The following is an 18,352-nucleotide window of genomic DNA, read 5'->3' on the forward strand; positions in this document are numbered from 1 at the left end:
TTCAAAATTAGAACCCGAATGCCTCGAAATATCCGGTCAAACCCGTTGACTTTGATTTTGACTGAAAATTCCAAATTTCCGAAAAGTCACATTTTATGCTTTCGACGTCCTGAATCCGAATCCGAAGTCTGTTTCGCCAAATTCGAACCCGGTAAGCCATCTTTCACTGATTTATCACCCGATTTGATCCGTTTATCGCAATTAAGCTCCGTTTCTGATATAATTTATGTTGATATGTATCTGAGGAATTATTTGAAGTTGAATTGAAGATCAAAGGCATTCGAATGGAATTTTTATGGTCGATCGGTATTGCACGGAAATCGAGGTAATACTTTACTACCTCTTTATGCTTTATGGAACATGTTGATATTGGTAAATGCATGAATAAGATAATGTTGGTCACTTTTGTGGAGTTGAATAATTTATTCACTCGATATGAATGTGGTAGAAATTCTGTAACTGAATACGGATCGAATGACTAATATATGAGATTGAAAGATTGTTAGAATTAAATTACAATTTTGTGAATAGTGATAAAGAAATCAGACATGGATTTGTAAATTATATTTTATATCATCAAAGGATTAAATGTTAAAGGTACTTGGATGGGAAATTATGAGAATACTTCGGTATGGTAAAAATAGAAAATTACCCTTATATTGGAAAATGATAAGAATTGTCCCTGGAAGTGGACTAATAAATCTGAAACGACATATTGATACGATAAATATATTGATGTGCATAAGAAATGATAGTTATACTTAGAAATTATGGATAACCGGTTTTTAACCCCAAGAGGGTTTATACAAGATACTAGAAGTGTGTTAAGGGAATTATTTCAAGATCAGAGAGTGTTCAAGAAAGCAATTAATCATAGGATCTCTAAATTATATTATTTTCGTTAAGAGCTAATATCGAACTTATCTGGTTAAGAAATTACGGAAATGCCCTTAAGAGGTAGAATAGTCTGAGATGACTCTGAATGAGAAAATACTTAGAGGATTCGTACTTAACTCGATTAAGTACAGATTTAATTGTTAAGATCCCGACTTAGTGCAGGAAAATTTATGATATTCCGTTTGTAAAGTCTGAGAAGACACTTGACCTGAAAATATTCAAATAATGAGTAAATACTTGAAGAGTAATTTATCGGGGGTATTCTGCTATCAGAATTGTTCGAACGGACTGGAATAGATAATAAATTGGAATTAAATAATAAGACCGGATTGAGGAAAAAGGTTGAAATACCGTGAATCGGTAAAATGACCAAAATACCCCTGTAATAGAAATGACCCAAGAATATCACCAAGCTCAGGAATGATTGAATATCCTCGAGCTCTGAAATGAATGGAATAAAACTGAACATCAAAATTACCAAAATACCCTTATGGCCTAAATTAAGTAAATGTCTTGGATTAATTAAGGAATCCAAGTAAGATAAGTATTGGACTACCTTTAAAGGTAATGGAAAACAATTCAAGTGAATAGATCAACCCTAAAGCTATGTCAATACCTGAATGACATAAATATTACTGGAACATGTGTTCATCTTCTCAAGTTTGGCTCGATGATAAATTTTGGAAGTATTCAACTCAGCTCTAGATTGTATTCAGTACTAAGAATTGAACGTTTGTTCGACAATCAACCACGAAGACCAAATTGAATGGAATGGAAGTACAACATGTATCTGAAATTCAGGAACGTTTGAATTACTCTGGAAAATCCTGAAGTAACTGGAATAGAGATGACTGCTAAATGAAATAGGTAACTTCAATGACTGAGGATTTAGTAAGTGACTTGGATAAGTCTGGAAACTCTGATGAGTTTACGTAGTGTACAATTACAATGAGTTTGAACAAATTAATCAAGTACGTCAGCATTTCATGATATTGTAGAAGTGTGGAAATGAAATAAAGACATTGGAAGATCTATTCAACGATGATTCCGAAAATGGTCTATGGACAAGAATTGTGGTATTAAAGAGTAAATACCTTGGAAGAACAATGAATTGACCAATCGACAGGCATTAGTTCTGGAAACTATTCATCTAAGAGTTGTCCGATAATTCGATCAATCGATAGATAATATAAATGTCCTGAACCTTCATTTCTTCCTTATCAGCTCAAGTCACTTTCTGAATAACTGATGATTCTGTCAGTTATTGAACTATTTCAATAGTGATTCTGAATTCCGATATTCTATCGGTATACTAAAGATCCGTGTTCCCCTACTTGTTAAGATTATCCAATATCTTTGAATACTATCTGTAAATTCTGGTGTGTTCCCTACTCACATGAATATTTTACCTGATTTTCGATTTGATTTCTGATCTGATACTTGACATGGATTCTGATCTGATATCTGACATGGATTCTGATCTGATACTTGACTTGGATTCTGATCTGTTACTTGACCTGATTTCTGATATGATACTTGACCTGATTTATGTTTTGATTTTTGATATATCCGTTTACGGATGGACATATCTTACTTGGGGGGGGTAATGTTGGAGGAAGTATACCTGGAGGCTCCTCGGCTGTGTGCTCAAGGCCTTATTTACCGGTTCCTCGGCTGTGTGCTCAGGGCCAACTGGACTTGATGGTGGGTGTATGGTTCTGGGGAACCTACACAACTTGGACTTGTTGGATGGGGGTATATATATATATATGTTTTTTTAAAAAAAAAGATCTGAAAAGTTACATGATTTTTGGGAACACACTAGAAAACCTGTTCTGATCTCCTGAACCTAGACATCCGAAATATTTCCATCTGAAATGAATACTATTTGTTACTACATGCGATATCAATGGACCTCAGCTCAACATAAAGATCTGTAAATATCTGAACCAATAAGGAAAATATGTTTATCTATATCTGCACGTTTTTCAGCATCATCTGGTAGTTCTGTATTACTGAGCTTTTCGAAGCTCACTCTATTACTCACCTTTTCAGGTTAAAAGAATTGTACCAGTGCATCTATCGACTTCAGTAAGGGAGTTCTTCCGGCGTTGTTGCAGAGTATGGTACATGTGATTAGGGGGCATGTAATTGTATTTTGATTTATATACGAGTCTGGAAATATGTTTTATTTTAAATAGTGACAAATGATTTTATAAGTTTACATGTTCTGATAAAAAGATTTAAATTTTCCGCTATTTTTACAATGGGTCGCTCCGGTGGCCCTAATGTGACTTCTCGGATCGGATCGGGCTACCCCCATCGGTCTGGGGGGGTTACAAAGCAGGGAGTTATCAATAATATTCCTTCCTCTGATGAAAGCAGACTGATTCAGAGAAACGATCTCAGGAATGTAGACATTCAACCTATTAACAAGGATTTTTGAAATAACCTTATAGATAATTGAACAACAGGAAATTGGTCTGAAGTCTCTAACAGTACTTGGGTTAGGAATTTTAAGGACAAGAGCGATAACCGTGGAATTTAAAGATGAATTCATGAAGCTGTTGGTAAAGAAAAATTTGACAACTGCTATGACATCCTTCCCAACAATATGCCAGGTTTCCTTGAAAAATAAGGGAGTAAAACCATCCGGACCCGGGGCCTTATCATTACCTTGGCCAAAGATGGCCTTTTTGATTTCTTCATCGGTAACGTCCCTAATAAGACTGGTTGCAGCTTCAGGAGGCAAGGAGTAATTTAAGAGATCATTGAGGAGGTTAGGATCAATCTCCTTTAAAGAAGAGTCAACAGTGCCAAGCAAGTTGGTGTAGAAAGAGAGCACTTCTTGTGACATTGAATCGAAAGATTCAAGCCTGCAACCACGGTCATCCACCGAAACCCGTATAGTATCACGTTTATTTCTGCAAGCAACTATAAAATGGAAGAATTTAGAATTTTTGTCACCATCACGAATCCACTGAACCTTAGCTTTCTGTTTAAAGAAATATGCTTCAGCTTCCTCCAGAGAATTTAAGTCCGCTTGGAGACCAATTTCCTTAACTATGCTATCCTCACCTTTCAAAGTGCGAATTTGCTGTTGTTCCAACTCTAGTCTCTTGAGTTTTACTCTGTCCAATATGTTGCTAAAATTTTCCTTGTTGAAACTTTTGAGGCTGACTTTGAGTCTCTTAAGTTTAGAAAACAGAATAGTCATTGGATTTCCATGAACAGCATGATGCCAAGAGAGCCTAACTACATTCAAGAAATTAGGATGAGCAGCCCAAAATTTGAAAGGTTTAGGCCTATTAACAGGGGAATCTTTAAATAACCAAATATCACTGAACAGCAGCCCAAACAAGTTCTTTGATATATATTCACAACTTATATTCAATGCATACCGCATCAGTACCACAAAACAAGAATTTTTTTATTAAATCAAGAAGAGCGTGCTAATTTGGTGTTCGTAATAGTATATTACTAACTTGTGAAGCACGAGTACGGCAACCCAATATCATTTCAAGTATCTAATATATTCTCGAGGTGAGTACGGGTCAAGTACGATTTAGATACATGAGAACTTTTCACGTTGAAGGGATAATGCTGAAATTAATTGAGTATGTTAAAGAAATTTCAAGAGATGTATCGGGGATGACGTTTAGTCTTCATGCACCTACCCAAAGTTATTTTTGAAGTTAATATGTTTATTTTTCTCTTCTGTAAAATCTACTATGGATTGAATTAAGCATAATATCTTTAGTTCTTAGTATATGGACATTAATTGCAAGTACTAATAGGAATTTAATGAATATATATAATGATAAATCTGCTGGGAACTTTTGCATGAGAGCTTAGAAAGATAGGGCGAGATTAAAAGTTTAATCTTAAACAACTTTTCTTCATTGTGTATGTTGTAGTGTAAATCATAAGAACGTTTGATGAAAGGCTACTTGGATTATTAGTTTTTGGTGGTGTTTATGAATGGTTTAACTGTTTGACAGATAAGTAGCATGTAGTCTAAGAACTGTACCCTAATCGTCCTTGTACCTTGTAATTTAAGAAATTTGTATTTTCTCTGTTCATATCCCCGTATCCGTCCCTGGTTGCATGCTGAGAAGAACCCTTTTTCGATCTTACTAACCGGTGCAGCACCGGAAGTTGACTTGGATTCGTCACTGATCTGCACTTTTTTTCTTCTGATTTTGATAGTGATCTGAGTGCTGGTGTTTGATTCTTGGGCATGTGCACTGATAATTTACAACAATTGAAAACAAATATGATCTGTAAACCTAGTATCTGGGGATTTTTTTTAATTTTATTTTCTCCCTAAAGAATAAAGATGAAGCTGTATTGGAAACTGTTTCTGTTGGCTAATGTTGGTTTCCATGTGTTTGTTGCACCTTGGCTTGCTTGGTACCATGTGAACAGTTTTCTTTTATTAAATTCTATCAATAATTCAGTTATGTATTTAGTTCTTATACTTTGATGCCATACTTTTTAAAACTTTAATCTTAATCCATGCGATTATTATGAGATCTATTATTTTTGTAATGATCTACCGTTATTACAATTTAATATCTGTTTAGAATTTTATTAATCTATCAACTAATTTTGTTATTAGTCTCTATATCATACTATACTATACTTATAAATTTAATTTATGTTTTTCTAATTTGATAATTTTAAATTATATAATTTAATTATATTATCTCTAAATTATTTAAACCATAACTAAAATTTTATGTTTTAAAAAACACATAAATTAAGATTGACTAAATTAGAATTCATGATTAAACCCACCACCATTTAAATACAATACATATATTAACCATAGAAAGACTTTTTGAAGGGACCATGTGAACGATTAGTGTGCTAAAATCTGCAACTTGAGACCATAATTTGCGCTATTCTAGCTTTTTTTTTTAATTAATAGGAGAGAATATATGATACTATATGTTTAAATATATCTCTCAACAATTTAATATTATTCATAGTGCTCGAATATGAGACTTTAAAAAATAACAATCGTTCATTTGTTACCGAAATCACTTAGTTTCATGTGTGCAATTCTACCATCTAAATATGAATGCATTTAGTAAGTAATCTGGCCGTTACATTTTGAAAATGGAAACACAAAAGCAAGAAAGGATCCCGCTCCGCTTCCTCATTCAAAATTCAAAAAATAACCCCAACAAACTTCTTACCGTTTAACCCACAATCTTCTTTTTCTATAAAGCTCCCTCCGTCCCCACCCTCCCTAACCATCTTATTTTCTTCCTTCCCTTGTTTTTTTTATTTTCTCAAAGTGTTTTAATCGCAAAAATGCGTGAAATCCTTCACATCCAGGGAGGCCAATGTGGCAACCAAATCGGTTCCAAGTTCTGGGAAGTCGTCTGTGCCGAACACGGAATCGACTCCTCCGGCAAGTACCATGGGGAATCCGATCTTCAACATGAGAGGATCAATGTTTATTACAATGAAGCAAGTTGTGGGAGGTATGTTCCCAGGGCTGTACTTATGGATCTTGAACCTGGTACCATGGATAGTGTCAGGTCTGGGCCTTATGGTCAAATTTTCAGACCAGACAACTTTGTCTTTGGTCAATCCGGTGCCGGAAACAACTGGGCTAAAGGCCATTACACCGAAGGTGCTGAACTCATTGATTCCGTTCTCGATGTTGTCCGTAAAGAAGCCGAAAACTGTGACTGCTTGCAGGGTAAGTTTTCTTCTTTTTCTTTTCTTTGCTTGTTCTTTCCTATATGTTCTCTTATGATTTTGTTGGTATTATTACAGGGTTTCAAGTTTGCCACTCGCTAGGAGGTGGAACAGGATCTGGTATGGGAACCCTTTTGATTTCAAAGATCAGAGAGGAGTACCCGGACCGGATGATGCTTACTTTCTCGGTTTTTCCATCTCCAAAGGTTTCGGATACCGTCGTTGAACCTTACAATGCTACTTTATCTGTACATCAGCTTGTTGAAAATGCCGATGAGTGTATGGTTCTCGATAATGAAGCTCTCTATGACATTTGCTTCCGTACCCTCAAGCTAACTACTCCAAGCTGTAAGCAGATCCCATCACTAGTTTTCCTTTCCGGGTTTCGTTAATCTTTCATTTCGGTTTGACTACGATCATTTTGTTGGTGCAGTTGGAGATTTGAATCATTTGATATCGGCTACAATGTCCGGAGTTACATGTTGTTTGAGGTTTCCTGGTCAATTAAACTCTGATCTTAGGAAGCTCGCTGTCAATCTCATTCCATTCCCTAGGCTTCACTTTTTCATGGTTGGTTTCGCGCCTCTTACCTCTCGTGGATCGCAGCAGTACCGAGCCTTAACCGTGCCTGAGCTCACCCAACAAATGTGGGATGCCAAGAACATGATGTGTGCTGCCGATCCGAGACATGGAAGGTACCTGACAGCGTCGGCCATGTTCAGAGGCAAAATGAGCACGAAGGAAGTTGATGAGCAGATGCTCAATGTCCAGAACAAGAATTCATCCTACTTCGTGGAATGGATCCCAAACAATGTCAAGTCAACAGTCTGTGATATCCCTCCAATTGGGTTGAAAATGGCATCCACATTCATCGGGAACTCAACATCGATTCAGGAAATGTTCAGGCGTGTCAGCGAGCAGTTCACAGCTATGTTTAGGAGAAAAGCTTTCTTGCATTGGTACACAGGCGAAGGTATGGACGAGATGGAATTCACAGAGGCCGAAAGCAACATGAACGATCTGGTCTCTGAATATCAGCAGTACCAGGATGCATCTGCCGACGATGAGGAAGAATATGAGGAGGAAGAGGAGTATGATGAATGATATTAGACAATGTAACAATGCTAAAAAAATTACCAGTTGCCAGTCTCTGGCAAAATAGATCAATCTAGACATGTTTGTTTATGCCGATATGAATGCTAAATTTCAATATTAATAATTCCATCTCTGTTGTTTATTCAATCCTTACAATTGGATCAAAACAAAGCATATATCGTTTTCGTTTCTGCAGATTTCATTAACAGTGAAACAAAACCCAAAGGCAGCAAAACCCTAAGACAGCTCAAAACTGTGATAGAATCATGCGTTTACAAAGAGCAGCATTTTTTAGAACTAGTAGCTACAAGCACACAAAACCTGCAACTACAATTACGAAAAAGGAATCAGCCACACGCCTCGAAATCCAGAGGGTGCACACTACACTCTTTGTCTAATTCAACATAAGTCACAGGTACAGATTTCTTTCACAAGCTTGCATTTAAAAATTAAGGTTACATTCAAATTAAACACTGTGTCACAAATAACTACATATTTCACAATCGGTCACCATACGAAGCACACATGAATCTTGAACAAAAGAAGACGATTAATTTACAAACATAAAACATCTATTTCTTGTCATCTTTAACAACTTTTTTCTACCGCTAATTCGACTTTCTTGTACTCAGAAACCACGGTGTGCACGCTACACTCTTCGGGCGCTACTGGACACTGACCACCAAGGGTGGTCCGAAGATATAGCAGGCAAGAAGCTGTGAAGACACCACATGCACAACCTAAGATGAACATTGCAAGCACTTTCCGAAAACAATCGCTACTCTTGTGTGCAGTTGTTAAAGGCTTGGGGTTATTTGAAATAGCCTCGGGATCAAGTGGTTGAGAATGCATCCAATTCGGAACCTGCCTTAGCTTAAAGCTCCACAAGTGGATAAAGCTTGTTTGTGAAGAATTCCCATTTGAAGAGCTTAAGCCCATAAACACTTCCTCATAGTTCCACAGTTTTGACAAGTCAATCGAGTGCGAAAGCAACGGATCATTAGGCCTGGTACGAGATTGACTCAACCTAATCTCTAGTCTCTTTGAAGTTGCCTCATAATCAATCCAAGAATGCAATTTTTGTACATTGTTCAATACCAAGCTTAGTGATGATAAATTCCTAACTTTACCTGATACAAGACTACCCACATCAATTCCTACATGGTTTTCATTAGAAGAAATCCCAACAACACCCCTTTTACTTTCCTCCAACCCAAAAGTAATCCCAAACGAACTATTTCCTGATCCATCAAAAGTACTAGGAACCATAACAAAAGCCAAGCCATCACCCTTGTCATGGGACATTGAGAAACAAAAGTAGGTTGAAAAAGAAGCAAAGTTCCTGACTTTACCTTCAACAAGCTTGATGGGTTTCTTATACATGACTCTCCCAGCACTCCATTTCACCGAGTTAGTGAGTTGAATCACAGAGCCATCATTAGTAACATGTGCATCCCCATAAAAAGCAATATTAGACTCAAATTTTGGATCTTTACCAAAACTTTTGAAGGAAAAGGAGGAACTATGTTCTAAGGCCAATACTTTAAAGTGGAAAAAGATTAGAACTGGGAAGAAGTACACGGAAATGGAGATTGTGGCCATTGCTGAAATGGTATTTGTTCTTTGTTTTTGTTGGTCTGCTAAGGAATTGCAGACGATAATTCCCTTTACTACTCGGTGGTTTCTTTTTATTTTTCTTTAGAGTTGTGTGTGGAGAATCAGAGAAGAGAGAAGTAAAGAACAAAGGGAGGGTTGTGAACAATAATTCCAAACTTTACTTTTATCTTCAACTTCTGTTCATTTGTCCCTCACTGAGTCACTGTAAGTGGTTGCTGAGGGAATATTATAATGGACATTTTTCAGTTTTGCACTTGTACTTTTTCTTAATCATCATAATGTACTTTATATTTTGTATATTTATATTTTTTTCTAATAACTCTTGAAGCGGTTAGTTTTATTAAAAAGTATCTAAAATTATAGTGAATTTTTATAATCATAAACGTAAATGAAATATATAATTAGGATATTTTTAACTATTGATATAAGAAACTAATCATTTAAGATCATATAATGACCATACAAGGAAAAGTTAAAAAAATCAAACGAATCATAATAGTGGATCAAACTATGAAAACACCATTGTTAATCGTAAACCAGAGTCAAACGTCGTGAAAAAATTATCTTTGAACGAAAATCGTGTATCCAAATATAATTCAAGTGTCCAAAGCATGAACGTTAATATGTTGATTGAGATATGCTAATCGTTTGAGATTATGAGATCATATTTTAGTCAACAAGTTAACTTTCAGCTCAGACTGTCATTAATGTTTAACGAAAATGACAGATTTGGAGCATATGAATAGTCAAGTGATATTTTTTTAACTTTTAAAAGTTGGGGGCTCAACAAAGTAATATTTTATAGTATAGAGATCATTTTATAATTTTTAATAGTTTGAAGATTTAATGAAATAGTATCCTATAATCATGGGATCATTTATGTATTTTTCCCAAAAATAATATAGGCGTGCCTTGCCAATGCCAGGTAAAAATATTTCAAATTTGGTACCCATTTGAAAGCATAGAGTTGTAGTTAAGGTACTTCAACTATGTTTATCGAAATTTGATCCCTTCTGAACAGCATTTAATTCATTTGATAGTAAATGCCATTAATTGACTGCTTTATTGACTCCAGGATGATATGACTCGTGAGGCTGGAAAAGAATCTGCAGATTTTGGTTGCTTTTGCATTCATTAATACTCATACCAGTTTTTTTTTTTTTTAAATCTATTATGGGTTATTGTAGTTAGTGGCAGATAGAATTCACCAACTGTTATTTTAATATTTGACAAATCAACTATGCTTTCTTATTTTACTTTTTGTTTATTCAATAAAACTTATAAAATAATGAAAGATAATTTTTTTTTCCTGGTGGATGCTTGTAATATCCATAATAAAGATTGAGCCCAAGAAAGCTCATGTTTTGTCTCCTTAAATTACTTGCAAAGAGTCGACCAAAAAATGGAACAAAGTGTTGTTGACAGGAGATGTAAAGTTTAAAGTTTAACATGGACGGAGCCTTCACACCTTATACACTGGACGCGTCTATCGGAGTGGTAGCCCACGACCACCATGACCTCGTTGTTGAGGGTGGCTTATAAATTCAGTGGGAGTCATTCGACTGAATTAACCAAGGTTGTTACTTTAATCGAGAGAATACATTTTGCTTTTGAGAATAGCTGGGGAGGGGTAACCATCAAGGGAGATGTCCCGTTCATTGTTGATCGGTTGACGAACACGAATAGAGATAGTTTCGTGATTAGATTATTGTTCAACAAAGCATGTAAAGGTTTTGACAGATCACCGTCCCTCAAAGTGTGTTATGTTAACTGAGAGGCGAATATGGCTATTTATGACCTCGTCATTTGGATTTTTTAAAAATCAATCCTTTTTTATTTTATATGAATGAATCGGAGTGTATAAGATAATATGTACTCCTCGATACAATTGGAATTTAATAAATTTCTCTTTTTTTAAAAAAAAAAATTTGGTAAACCATGATCTGATCCAATATCAGCCTATTTTAACTTTGAACTAATGGTCTTAGGCCCATTTAAGTGAATAAGAATAGCAGCAGTTTTCCCGCCAATCCAGCCCAGGCTCAATTTTACTATTACGAAATGACCCCTCTCTTTTCCCCCCAAACCCACAAACTGGAATAAAAAGTCGATTCATTCATCAACTGTACATTTCTTAAATTATTCATAAACCCTTCTCAAATCCATGATTTATTTAATTTGATCTCCATAAACACACAGCTGTAATAACAATGATGCAAACTGATTTTTTTTAAAATCAATATAATTTTATCCACTAATGTAGTAATTGTTATTATTTTATTTTCTATCTTTAGAGATTTCTAAATTTGTGAGCATCTGAGAGAAAAAAAAATGCAAATTTGATTTTGATAGCGAATGGAAGGTTGGACAAATCCGTAAAGATAAAAAGCTTCGAGGATAAAACTGTCAACCATGTAGGACTCCCAACAACATTTGCCCGATAAAAGCTAGTTATGTAACAAAGACTCTTTGCCGTTAAGTCTGGTACTCGAGACACCGTCATCACTCTCACGCTAAATGGAAACGGAACTGGAACCCGTTGTAAACGGAAACGACCGTATCAACGTCCCATCACCGCCACTCGTAGATGGCGGCGAAGCCGCTGAAGAAGGGGGCGGTTCCGGAACCCGCGAAGATTCGGCGGACGGAGGGCGTGTGCGTAAACGGAGAGTGAAGGGGCCTTGGTCGCCCGAGGAAGATGCGATACTGAGTGAACTCGTGAGCAAGTTCGGAGCGAGGAATTGGAGCTTGATAGCGCGTGGAATCGCCGGCCGTTCTGGCAAATCGTGTCGGCTTCGTTGGTGCAATCAGCTTGACCCGGCCGTTAAGCGCAAGCCATTTACTAGTACAAAGTCTATACCTTTACTAATTTTTATTTTATTTGTCGATGTGCTTATCTTTCCTTAACTTTTAGGAGTTGCTTGGATGTTACTGCATGTTATAATTATGTAACGATTTCAAGTTCAGAGTATCTTGCTTTCGAACATTCAAGCTATGTGATCTAATTGTTAACAAAGATCAATGCCTTCTTTATTTGTTTAGAAACTACAATATCAAGAACTGTGCTTTAAGTGAACCATCATATCATTTCCCCAAAATTTATCAATGCTGAACTCTCTTGATAATGTTGAAATTGAAACGAAGTAGCTAATATTTGCTATGTAAAAGCTTGAATCACATGTTTCTTGTTTAAATTGGGGCAAGAGGAGTTTGGTTGTTTGGAAATGGCAATAATTTTTCCAAGCATTAGAGAAACTGCTTGTAATTTGGGGAAGTGTCATTACTTATAAAAAGTAACAATCTTCATATCATACGCTTGGTATTTGAGTACAAGTAATATGTATTAAGTCGATGAACATTCTGCTTGTAGTCATATGGCTGTGATGACCGGTGAGTATTAGCGTGTGAACTTTCACTTCATCATTTTTTTACCTTCAAACACATTTATTCATTGCTTCGGTTAGTTGGTATGTTTCAGTTTATTAACTTTTGACAAGAATGTATTTTGTTATTTCTGATAGATCAAATTGATATTCCTTTTTTTTGCGGCAGATGAGGAGGATCAGATGATAATTTCAGCTCATGCTGTACATGGGAACAAATGGGCAGTGATTGCAAGGCTTCTACCTGGGAGAACAGATAATGCTATAAAAAATCATTGGAATTCCACATTGCGACGCCGATACATGGATCTTGGTAGAATAAACTCAGAATCTGGAAATATGGTGGATGATGCTTGCTTGGACAAAGACAAGGCATCATCGGAAGAAACCCTGACTTGTGCAGAGGACAGTTCATTCAGACACCTTGAAGTGAAAGATGTAAGCTCTTCGGAAAAAATAGATAATCAATCAAAGGGCAAAGCACCAACGGGGACTCCTTCTAGCCATGAATCAATTGAACCACCTACTCTTTTCCGACCTGTACCCCGTATCAGTGCTTTTAATGTTTATGATAACATGGATAGACCAGAATTTGTTTCACCATGTTCAATGCCGGTTCCACTGCTAGGCCCTTCTATTCAGACATCAAAACCAGATGTTGGGATATGCAAATTGCTTAAAGGAGTTTACACTGATCGTCTAGTGCCTCTGCAATGTGGTCGTGGCTGTTGTGGAACTCAAAATGGTCGAAGTAAGTCTTTGCTGGGGTCAGAATTCGTGGAATTTTCAGAACCTCCATCTTTTCCAAACTATGAGTTGGCTGCAATAGCCACTGATATAAGTAACCTTGCTTGGCTGAAAAGTGGATTGGAAAATAACAGCGTCAGAGCAATGGATGATGCAGCTTCTGGCACAACACCTCATAGATCTCCAGCGCACATGGGACATTTTGAGGAGAGCCGAATGAGTGATCGTTTAAGTATTGACCTGCTGTCAACATAGAATGAGGCATTTGTACTTCTAAATTGAGAGAACGTGGTCAGAAAAATGATGAAGAATGATACTCTTTGCTTTTGAATTAGCTTGGGAGTAATGCTGGAATGGGATCCTGATTTCTCGTCTTCAAGGTAAATGCCATATGGTTCTGAGTCATATTCATTGCAATGCTTGCCTACATGCTTAAATGGGCATAGCAGTTGATAAGTTTGATACAGAGGAGCTTGTTTACGTACTCATTTTAGCAATGCCTATTCACATCCTTGTAAGTTGTACCAGTATGAATCGATGACAAAATTTGAAAATATTGATTTACAATCTAATTACTACGTTTTATCTTTTTTTCCTCCTTTATATGTAACTTTTTTTCTGTTGACATTTTCCTCAACTTTGTTAGTATCTAAAATAACTTTCTTAGTATCCGTATTGGTCTTAGATCATGTTCTACCATTTTCTTCTTGAAAAATTGAAGTCTCCATTTATCAGTCTTTGTTGGGACTGATTTTTGATCTAGTCTAGTTTGTTTTGATAGCCTCAAAACAATCTCATTTTCTTTTCATTACAATAACAATAAATGACAACATCTGCCGGTTAACAAGGAGTTTGTGATACTCTTATTTTTATAAAGAGGAAGGGAATATCCAAGGTTTGAACCCAAGATAAAGGTTCTGCTTGGTATAGAGGATGGAAAATCTGTTAATCTAATGGTTAAGCCATAAAGTAGAAAAGGGTTCTGAATCTTAACCATTTAATTAACAAATTCTTCATCATCCATACCATACCAAACAGAGCCTAAGTGTCAATGCTATACCAGTGGGTTAGTTGACAGTTTTTCTGATACTATACCAGTATGTGGCAAAGACATGGTTTATCTTACCATGAATTGTACTGGGGAAAAGCCTCTAATTGTGATCCATTTAGGATTGCAGAAAGTTGATGAGAACATGGGCTGTAGGTGAATTGGTCATGTTTAGTGCTTGAATGACCTTAGATGCCAAAGAGTAACATGGGCTGTAGGTGAATTGGTCGTGTTTAGTGCTTGAATGACCTTTGATGCCAAAGAGTAACATGAGCTGTGGGACAAAGTTTAAAGTAGGTTTCATGTGTTTAATTCAGAATAATACAACTGTGGCTGCCTTGATATTTTGTTTTGTTAGATTGAAACAGTTAATCAGGGCCAGTTTTCTTTATTTCCTTTGATAGCAAATAAGAGCGGGGTTTTAAAGCTGGTGACGGTGAGCTAACATGGAAGTGGAAGACATCTTGTTTCTCTAATAATGAATGGTCATGGCTAGTGAAAGAAGCACGTCACCCTTTCAGTTCCTAAATATCCTTTTAATCTTTCCATGACTCAAACCCTGAAAGAGACACATGCTAGGGGGTGCCTGAAAGAGATAAACATGCGGCATTCCATTTGCAGAGCTTGCTTTCGTAATGAAACCAAATGCATGCGGTGTCAAACTCGCCCATCATGTCCATTTTCGTGGCATTTCTGTTGGTTTATGAATAGAAAGATTCAACTTTATGCACCGAAGGGAACCTTTCATTCCCTTTTCCCTTCGGTGTTTGTTCAACAAGGATGAGTTGAATATTTGCCTATATTTATGAGAGACCTATCCCCGGAAATCTCATTAGCAGGGTTCCAAATTTGATGGATTATGTGTACTCTCTTCTTTTTCTGTCTGCAACTCTTAAAGAGCATCCAACTCTTTATCACTTGATCAACAGGGGTTAATTATGCTTAAAGACAGGGAGAATCCTTGGTGGAATTGTTAATTGATGTTAGATGCTTATCTTCTACTTTAACAGCTCAAAAAGAAACTATTCCATGGACAAAGAGAAAACATTAGGTTCAACAAAGGTAGCAGCCCCCCCCCCCCCTCCACTTTACTCCTTCCATGGGAATTGCAGATCCAACCGACACTTGAAAGCGATCCAAAACTGATTTTTTATTTCCGTTTCAAATAATGTCCACATCCGGTCTCAGCAACCAATTTTGTAAAAAATTAAAATATGGTGTGATAATAAGGGATTTAAATTGAAGTTGCGATTGCGTTTATCGTGGTAACGATTTCAGACGACAACAAAACTACTATATAACGACTACTATTATAATAACAAATTACTATTTAAATCCCTGGTAATAATTTTAAAACGGCGTCGGCCAACATTTAGTCCTATTTATTGTCATTACGTTATCAGTTTGGCTTTATTGCAAAAAAAATTCTACAACGCTCGTCGATCGTATAACGATGAGCACTATTAAATTAATTTATAAATCATTAAATTATAAAATATTAAACGTATAATTATAAATTAGTTAAAAATTTAAATGTAACTTAATTAAAATACAATATTTATAAAACATTAGTTTTAGGATAAATTATACCATTGATCACCTAACTATTTACCCCTTTTACTTTAACCATCGATTTTTCAATTTTTTCAATCAGGTCAACTAACTATTTAATTCATGTCATTCAAACCACATGTCGTTAAATATTAACGGAGGAGATAACCTGGCAGTTAATAAAATTTATATAATTACATATTTAGTCTACATTACTTACACATTCTATTAATTTGGTCCTAACTTTTAATTAATTCAATAAATTTAATCATCGATCAGATTGTGACATGTGTCACTATGTGATTGGATTTTTTTTCTTAATATTTTTATTTAATTTAATAAATTTTCCATCCAATTAAATGGTGTCACGTGTCACCAATTGAATGAATATAAAATAAATTAAAGAGGTTTGAACCTAAGGCGTAAAGAGAGGAAGAAAAATGCCCTAACCACTCGGCTGCACCATTCAAAAAGCAAACTTACCACACCATAATATTTCCAGGGATTTACTTGCAGGGATTACTTCCTATTACATACGCGTATATGAAGACCGCATATGAAGACTGTTCAACTATGTATTTATTTATTTATTTATTTTATACATACATTGCATTTTATCTTCATTTTTAATTTTATGACTGCCGGAGGTCTTCCACGAAAGCTGCTCTCAACGTATGGGAATAGGGTTTTGTTGTTGTTGTTGACAATAAAAAAAGGAAAAAATGACATAATAAGAATCACAACATGGAATAATTGAATAATACGATAATATGATATATATATATATACACAAATATTATAACTGATTAATATGTGAATATATTTTATTTATATTTTAAATCATTTTAATAAAAAAATAAAAATAATAATATATTATAATTGAAATATAATGAAGAGCCTCATTGACTTAGAATTTTCCTGATAGTTGAGGGCTTACCGTAGTAAGCATTTTAACTTATACTTTGATTTATTTATATCTCAGTTAGAGTAAGAATTTTATACTTTATTATTTATTCATTATATATTTGAAGAAAATTTTAGTGGAAACTTTATTTTATTGAATTAGTCTATTTTAATATAGAGTTGTTAAATAAGATTAGAATCTGATTGACATTATAATATTTTAAAATATAATATATGATATATTTCAGTTAAATAAAATTAGAAGAAAAAAAAGTTAACACACTAACTAATAACATTATATCAAATTCCACAGAAAAGTTTCTATACGTACAATTGGAGAAAAAAATACACATTTAAGGAGAAAAATGTATTATAATTGTCTAATTGTACAAACAAAGTTAAAGTGAGCGTTCCAATCATCACATTGTACAAAAAATAAATCATACTAAGTTATGTGACATAATTAATAAAAAAAATTAATCTCAAAATTAAAATACACGATTCAAGATAACATGAAATGATAATATTTTAAGAGAGAATAAAAATTTAAAATAATGTACATCAAAGACCTTTATACAAATTGATCGTAATATTTAAAATAGGAGGATTATGTTGAATTAAAAGTATAAAGATTAAATTTTAAATTTAATAATAGTAGAAGGACCTAACTAAAATTTGACCATTGAGGCAGCATTGGGCCTGAGGTGGTCCACCTCCAGTCAAACTCTGAGATGCTTTGTTTATAAGTTTGCATGCAGTATTACTCTAATCGATCTTTTGATACATCAAAATCTATTCACTGTTCCCTTTGCATGAGATCAAAGTTAAGTCAAATCGATGCCAGAATTTTAAGGAAATTTTAAAATATAATATCGAAAATCTTATTAATAACATAACTAAAAAGACAAAGTAAAATTGAAATATAAAATGTTATTTTTTTATAATATTTTCAATTGCAATAAAAAGATTACAGATTTGTATAACTTTTATGGTTGCAAGCCCTGAACTCTCCCCGCAATGTAACTTTTTTTTTAATTATCAAAATAATACCAAGATTCGACTTTCATGCAAAAATCCATATTTATCAAGGGTTGAGTTGCATAATATATAGATTATGTCTAAAATCAGTTTAGATAAATTTAAAATATTACACGTGACAGAATCTGATTATATCAAGTGACATTTTTATATTGAAAAATAATTAAAATAATACCAAAGTGACAATTAAAGGATTAAACTTATCGAAGAGATAGTAAATAAAATCAAAACGAAAATTTATTGAAATAGAGGGATCATTTCAGGTATTATACCTTTAAAAGGACATAAGCTACATCTTAAAAGTGAAACAGTAGGAGAATAAAACCATAATTCTTTCTATCTTAAATGCGTGTTTCAT

General features: G+C 34.8%; 4 protein-coding genes across 4 annotated transcripts; 2 read left to right on the forward strand and 2 right to left on the reverse strand.

Annotated features, from left to right (window-relative positions):
* Window positions 1-3,251: 3,251 nt before the first annotated feature.
* On the reverse strand, window positions 3,252-4,303 carry LOC120146839. The gene is made up of 2 exons (XM_039160331.1): window positions 3,400-4,303; window positions 3,252-3,283 (listed from the first exon to the last, which is right to left on the reverse strand). The coding sequence occupies exons 1-2, from the start codon at window positions 4,301-4,303 to the stop codon at window positions 3,252-3,254; spliced, it is 936 nt and encodes a 311-aa protein (XP_039016262.1).
* Window positions 4,304-6,176: 1,873 nt separating this feature from the next.
* LOC120146761 (tubulin beta-2 chain-like) lies at window positions 6,177-7,803 on the forward strand. The gene is made up of 3 exons (XM_039160256.1): window positions 6,177-6,613; window positions 6,691-6,960; window positions 7,046-7,803. The coding sequence occupies exons 1-3, from the start codon at window positions 6,220-6,222 to the stop codon at window positions 7,714-7,716; spliced, it is 1,335 nt and encodes a 444-aa protein (XP_039016187.1). The 5' UTR covers window positions 6,177-6,219; the 3' UTR covers window positions 7,717-7,803.
* A 418-nt stretch (window positions 7,804-8,221) lies between these two features.
* Window positions 8,222-9,458, reverse strand: LOC120146922 (L-type lectin-domain containing receptor kinase VIII.2-like). Its single transcript, XM_039160404.1, has one exon. It carries the CDS (start codon window positions 9,307-9,309, stop codon window positions 8,296-8,298), a length of 1,014 nt encoding a protein of 337 aa, XP_039016335.1. The 5' UTR covers window positions 9,310-9,458; the 3' UTR covers window positions 8,222-8,295.
* Window positions 9,459-11,777: 2,319 nt separating this feature from the next.
* LOC120146840 (transcription factor MYB1-like) lies at window positions 11,778-13,709 on the forward strand. The gene is made up of 2 exons (XM_039160332.1): window positions 11,778-12,169; window positions 12,877-13,709. Exons 1-2 carry the CDS (start codon window positions 11,842-11,844, stop codon window positions 13,707-13,709), a joined length of 1,161 nt encoding a protein of 386 aa, XP_039016263.1. The 5' UTR covers window positions 11,778-11,841.
* The last annotated feature ends 4,643 nt before the right edge of the window (window positions 13,710-18,352 follow it).

The sequence above is a fragment of the Hibiscus syriacus genome, unplaced genomic scaffold (genome assembly GCF_006381635.1).
Source record: "Hibiscus syriacus cultivar Baekdansim isolate YM2019G1 unplaced genomic scaffold, ASM638163v2 tig00110931_pilon, whole genome shotgun sequence".
In the NCBI taxonomy this organism is placed as follows: domain Eukaryota; kingdom Viridiplantae; phylum Streptophyta; class Magnoliopsida; order Malvales; family Malvaceae; genus Hibiscus; species Hibiscus syriacus.

Coding starts and splice junctions, on each gene's coding strand:
- LOC120146839 (XM_039160331.1), bottom strand. CDS start 4,303: ATGCGGTATGCATTGAATATAAGTTGTGAATATATATCAAAGAACTTG. Junction 3,284..3,399: donor CCTTAAAATTCCTAACCCAA/GTACTGTTAGAG, acceptor TCTCTGAATCAG/TCTGCTTTCATCAGAGGAAG.
- LOC120146761 (XM_039160256.1), top strand. CDS start 6,220: ATGCGTGAAATCCTTCACATCCAGGGAGGCCAATGTGGCAACCAAATC. Junction 6,614..6,690: donor AAACTGTGACTGCTTGCAGG/GTAAGTTTTCTT, acceptor GTATTATTACAG/GGTTTCAAGTTTGCCACTCG. Junction 6,961..7,045: donor CAAGCTAACTACTCCAAGCT/GTAAGCAGATCC, acceptor TTGTTGGTGCAG/TTGGAGATTTGAATCATTTG.
- LOC120146922 (XM_039160404.1), bottom strand. CDS start 9,309: ATGGCCACAATCTCCATTTCCGTGTACTTCTTCCCAGTTCTAATCTTT.
- LOC120146840 (XM_039160332.1), top strand. CDS start 11,842: ATGGAAACGGAACTGGAACCCGTTGTAAACGGAAACGACCGTATCAAC. Junction 12,170..12,876: donor TAAGCGCAAGCCATTTACTA/GTACAAAGTCTA, acceptor TTTTTGCGGCAG/ATGAGGAGGATCAGATGATA.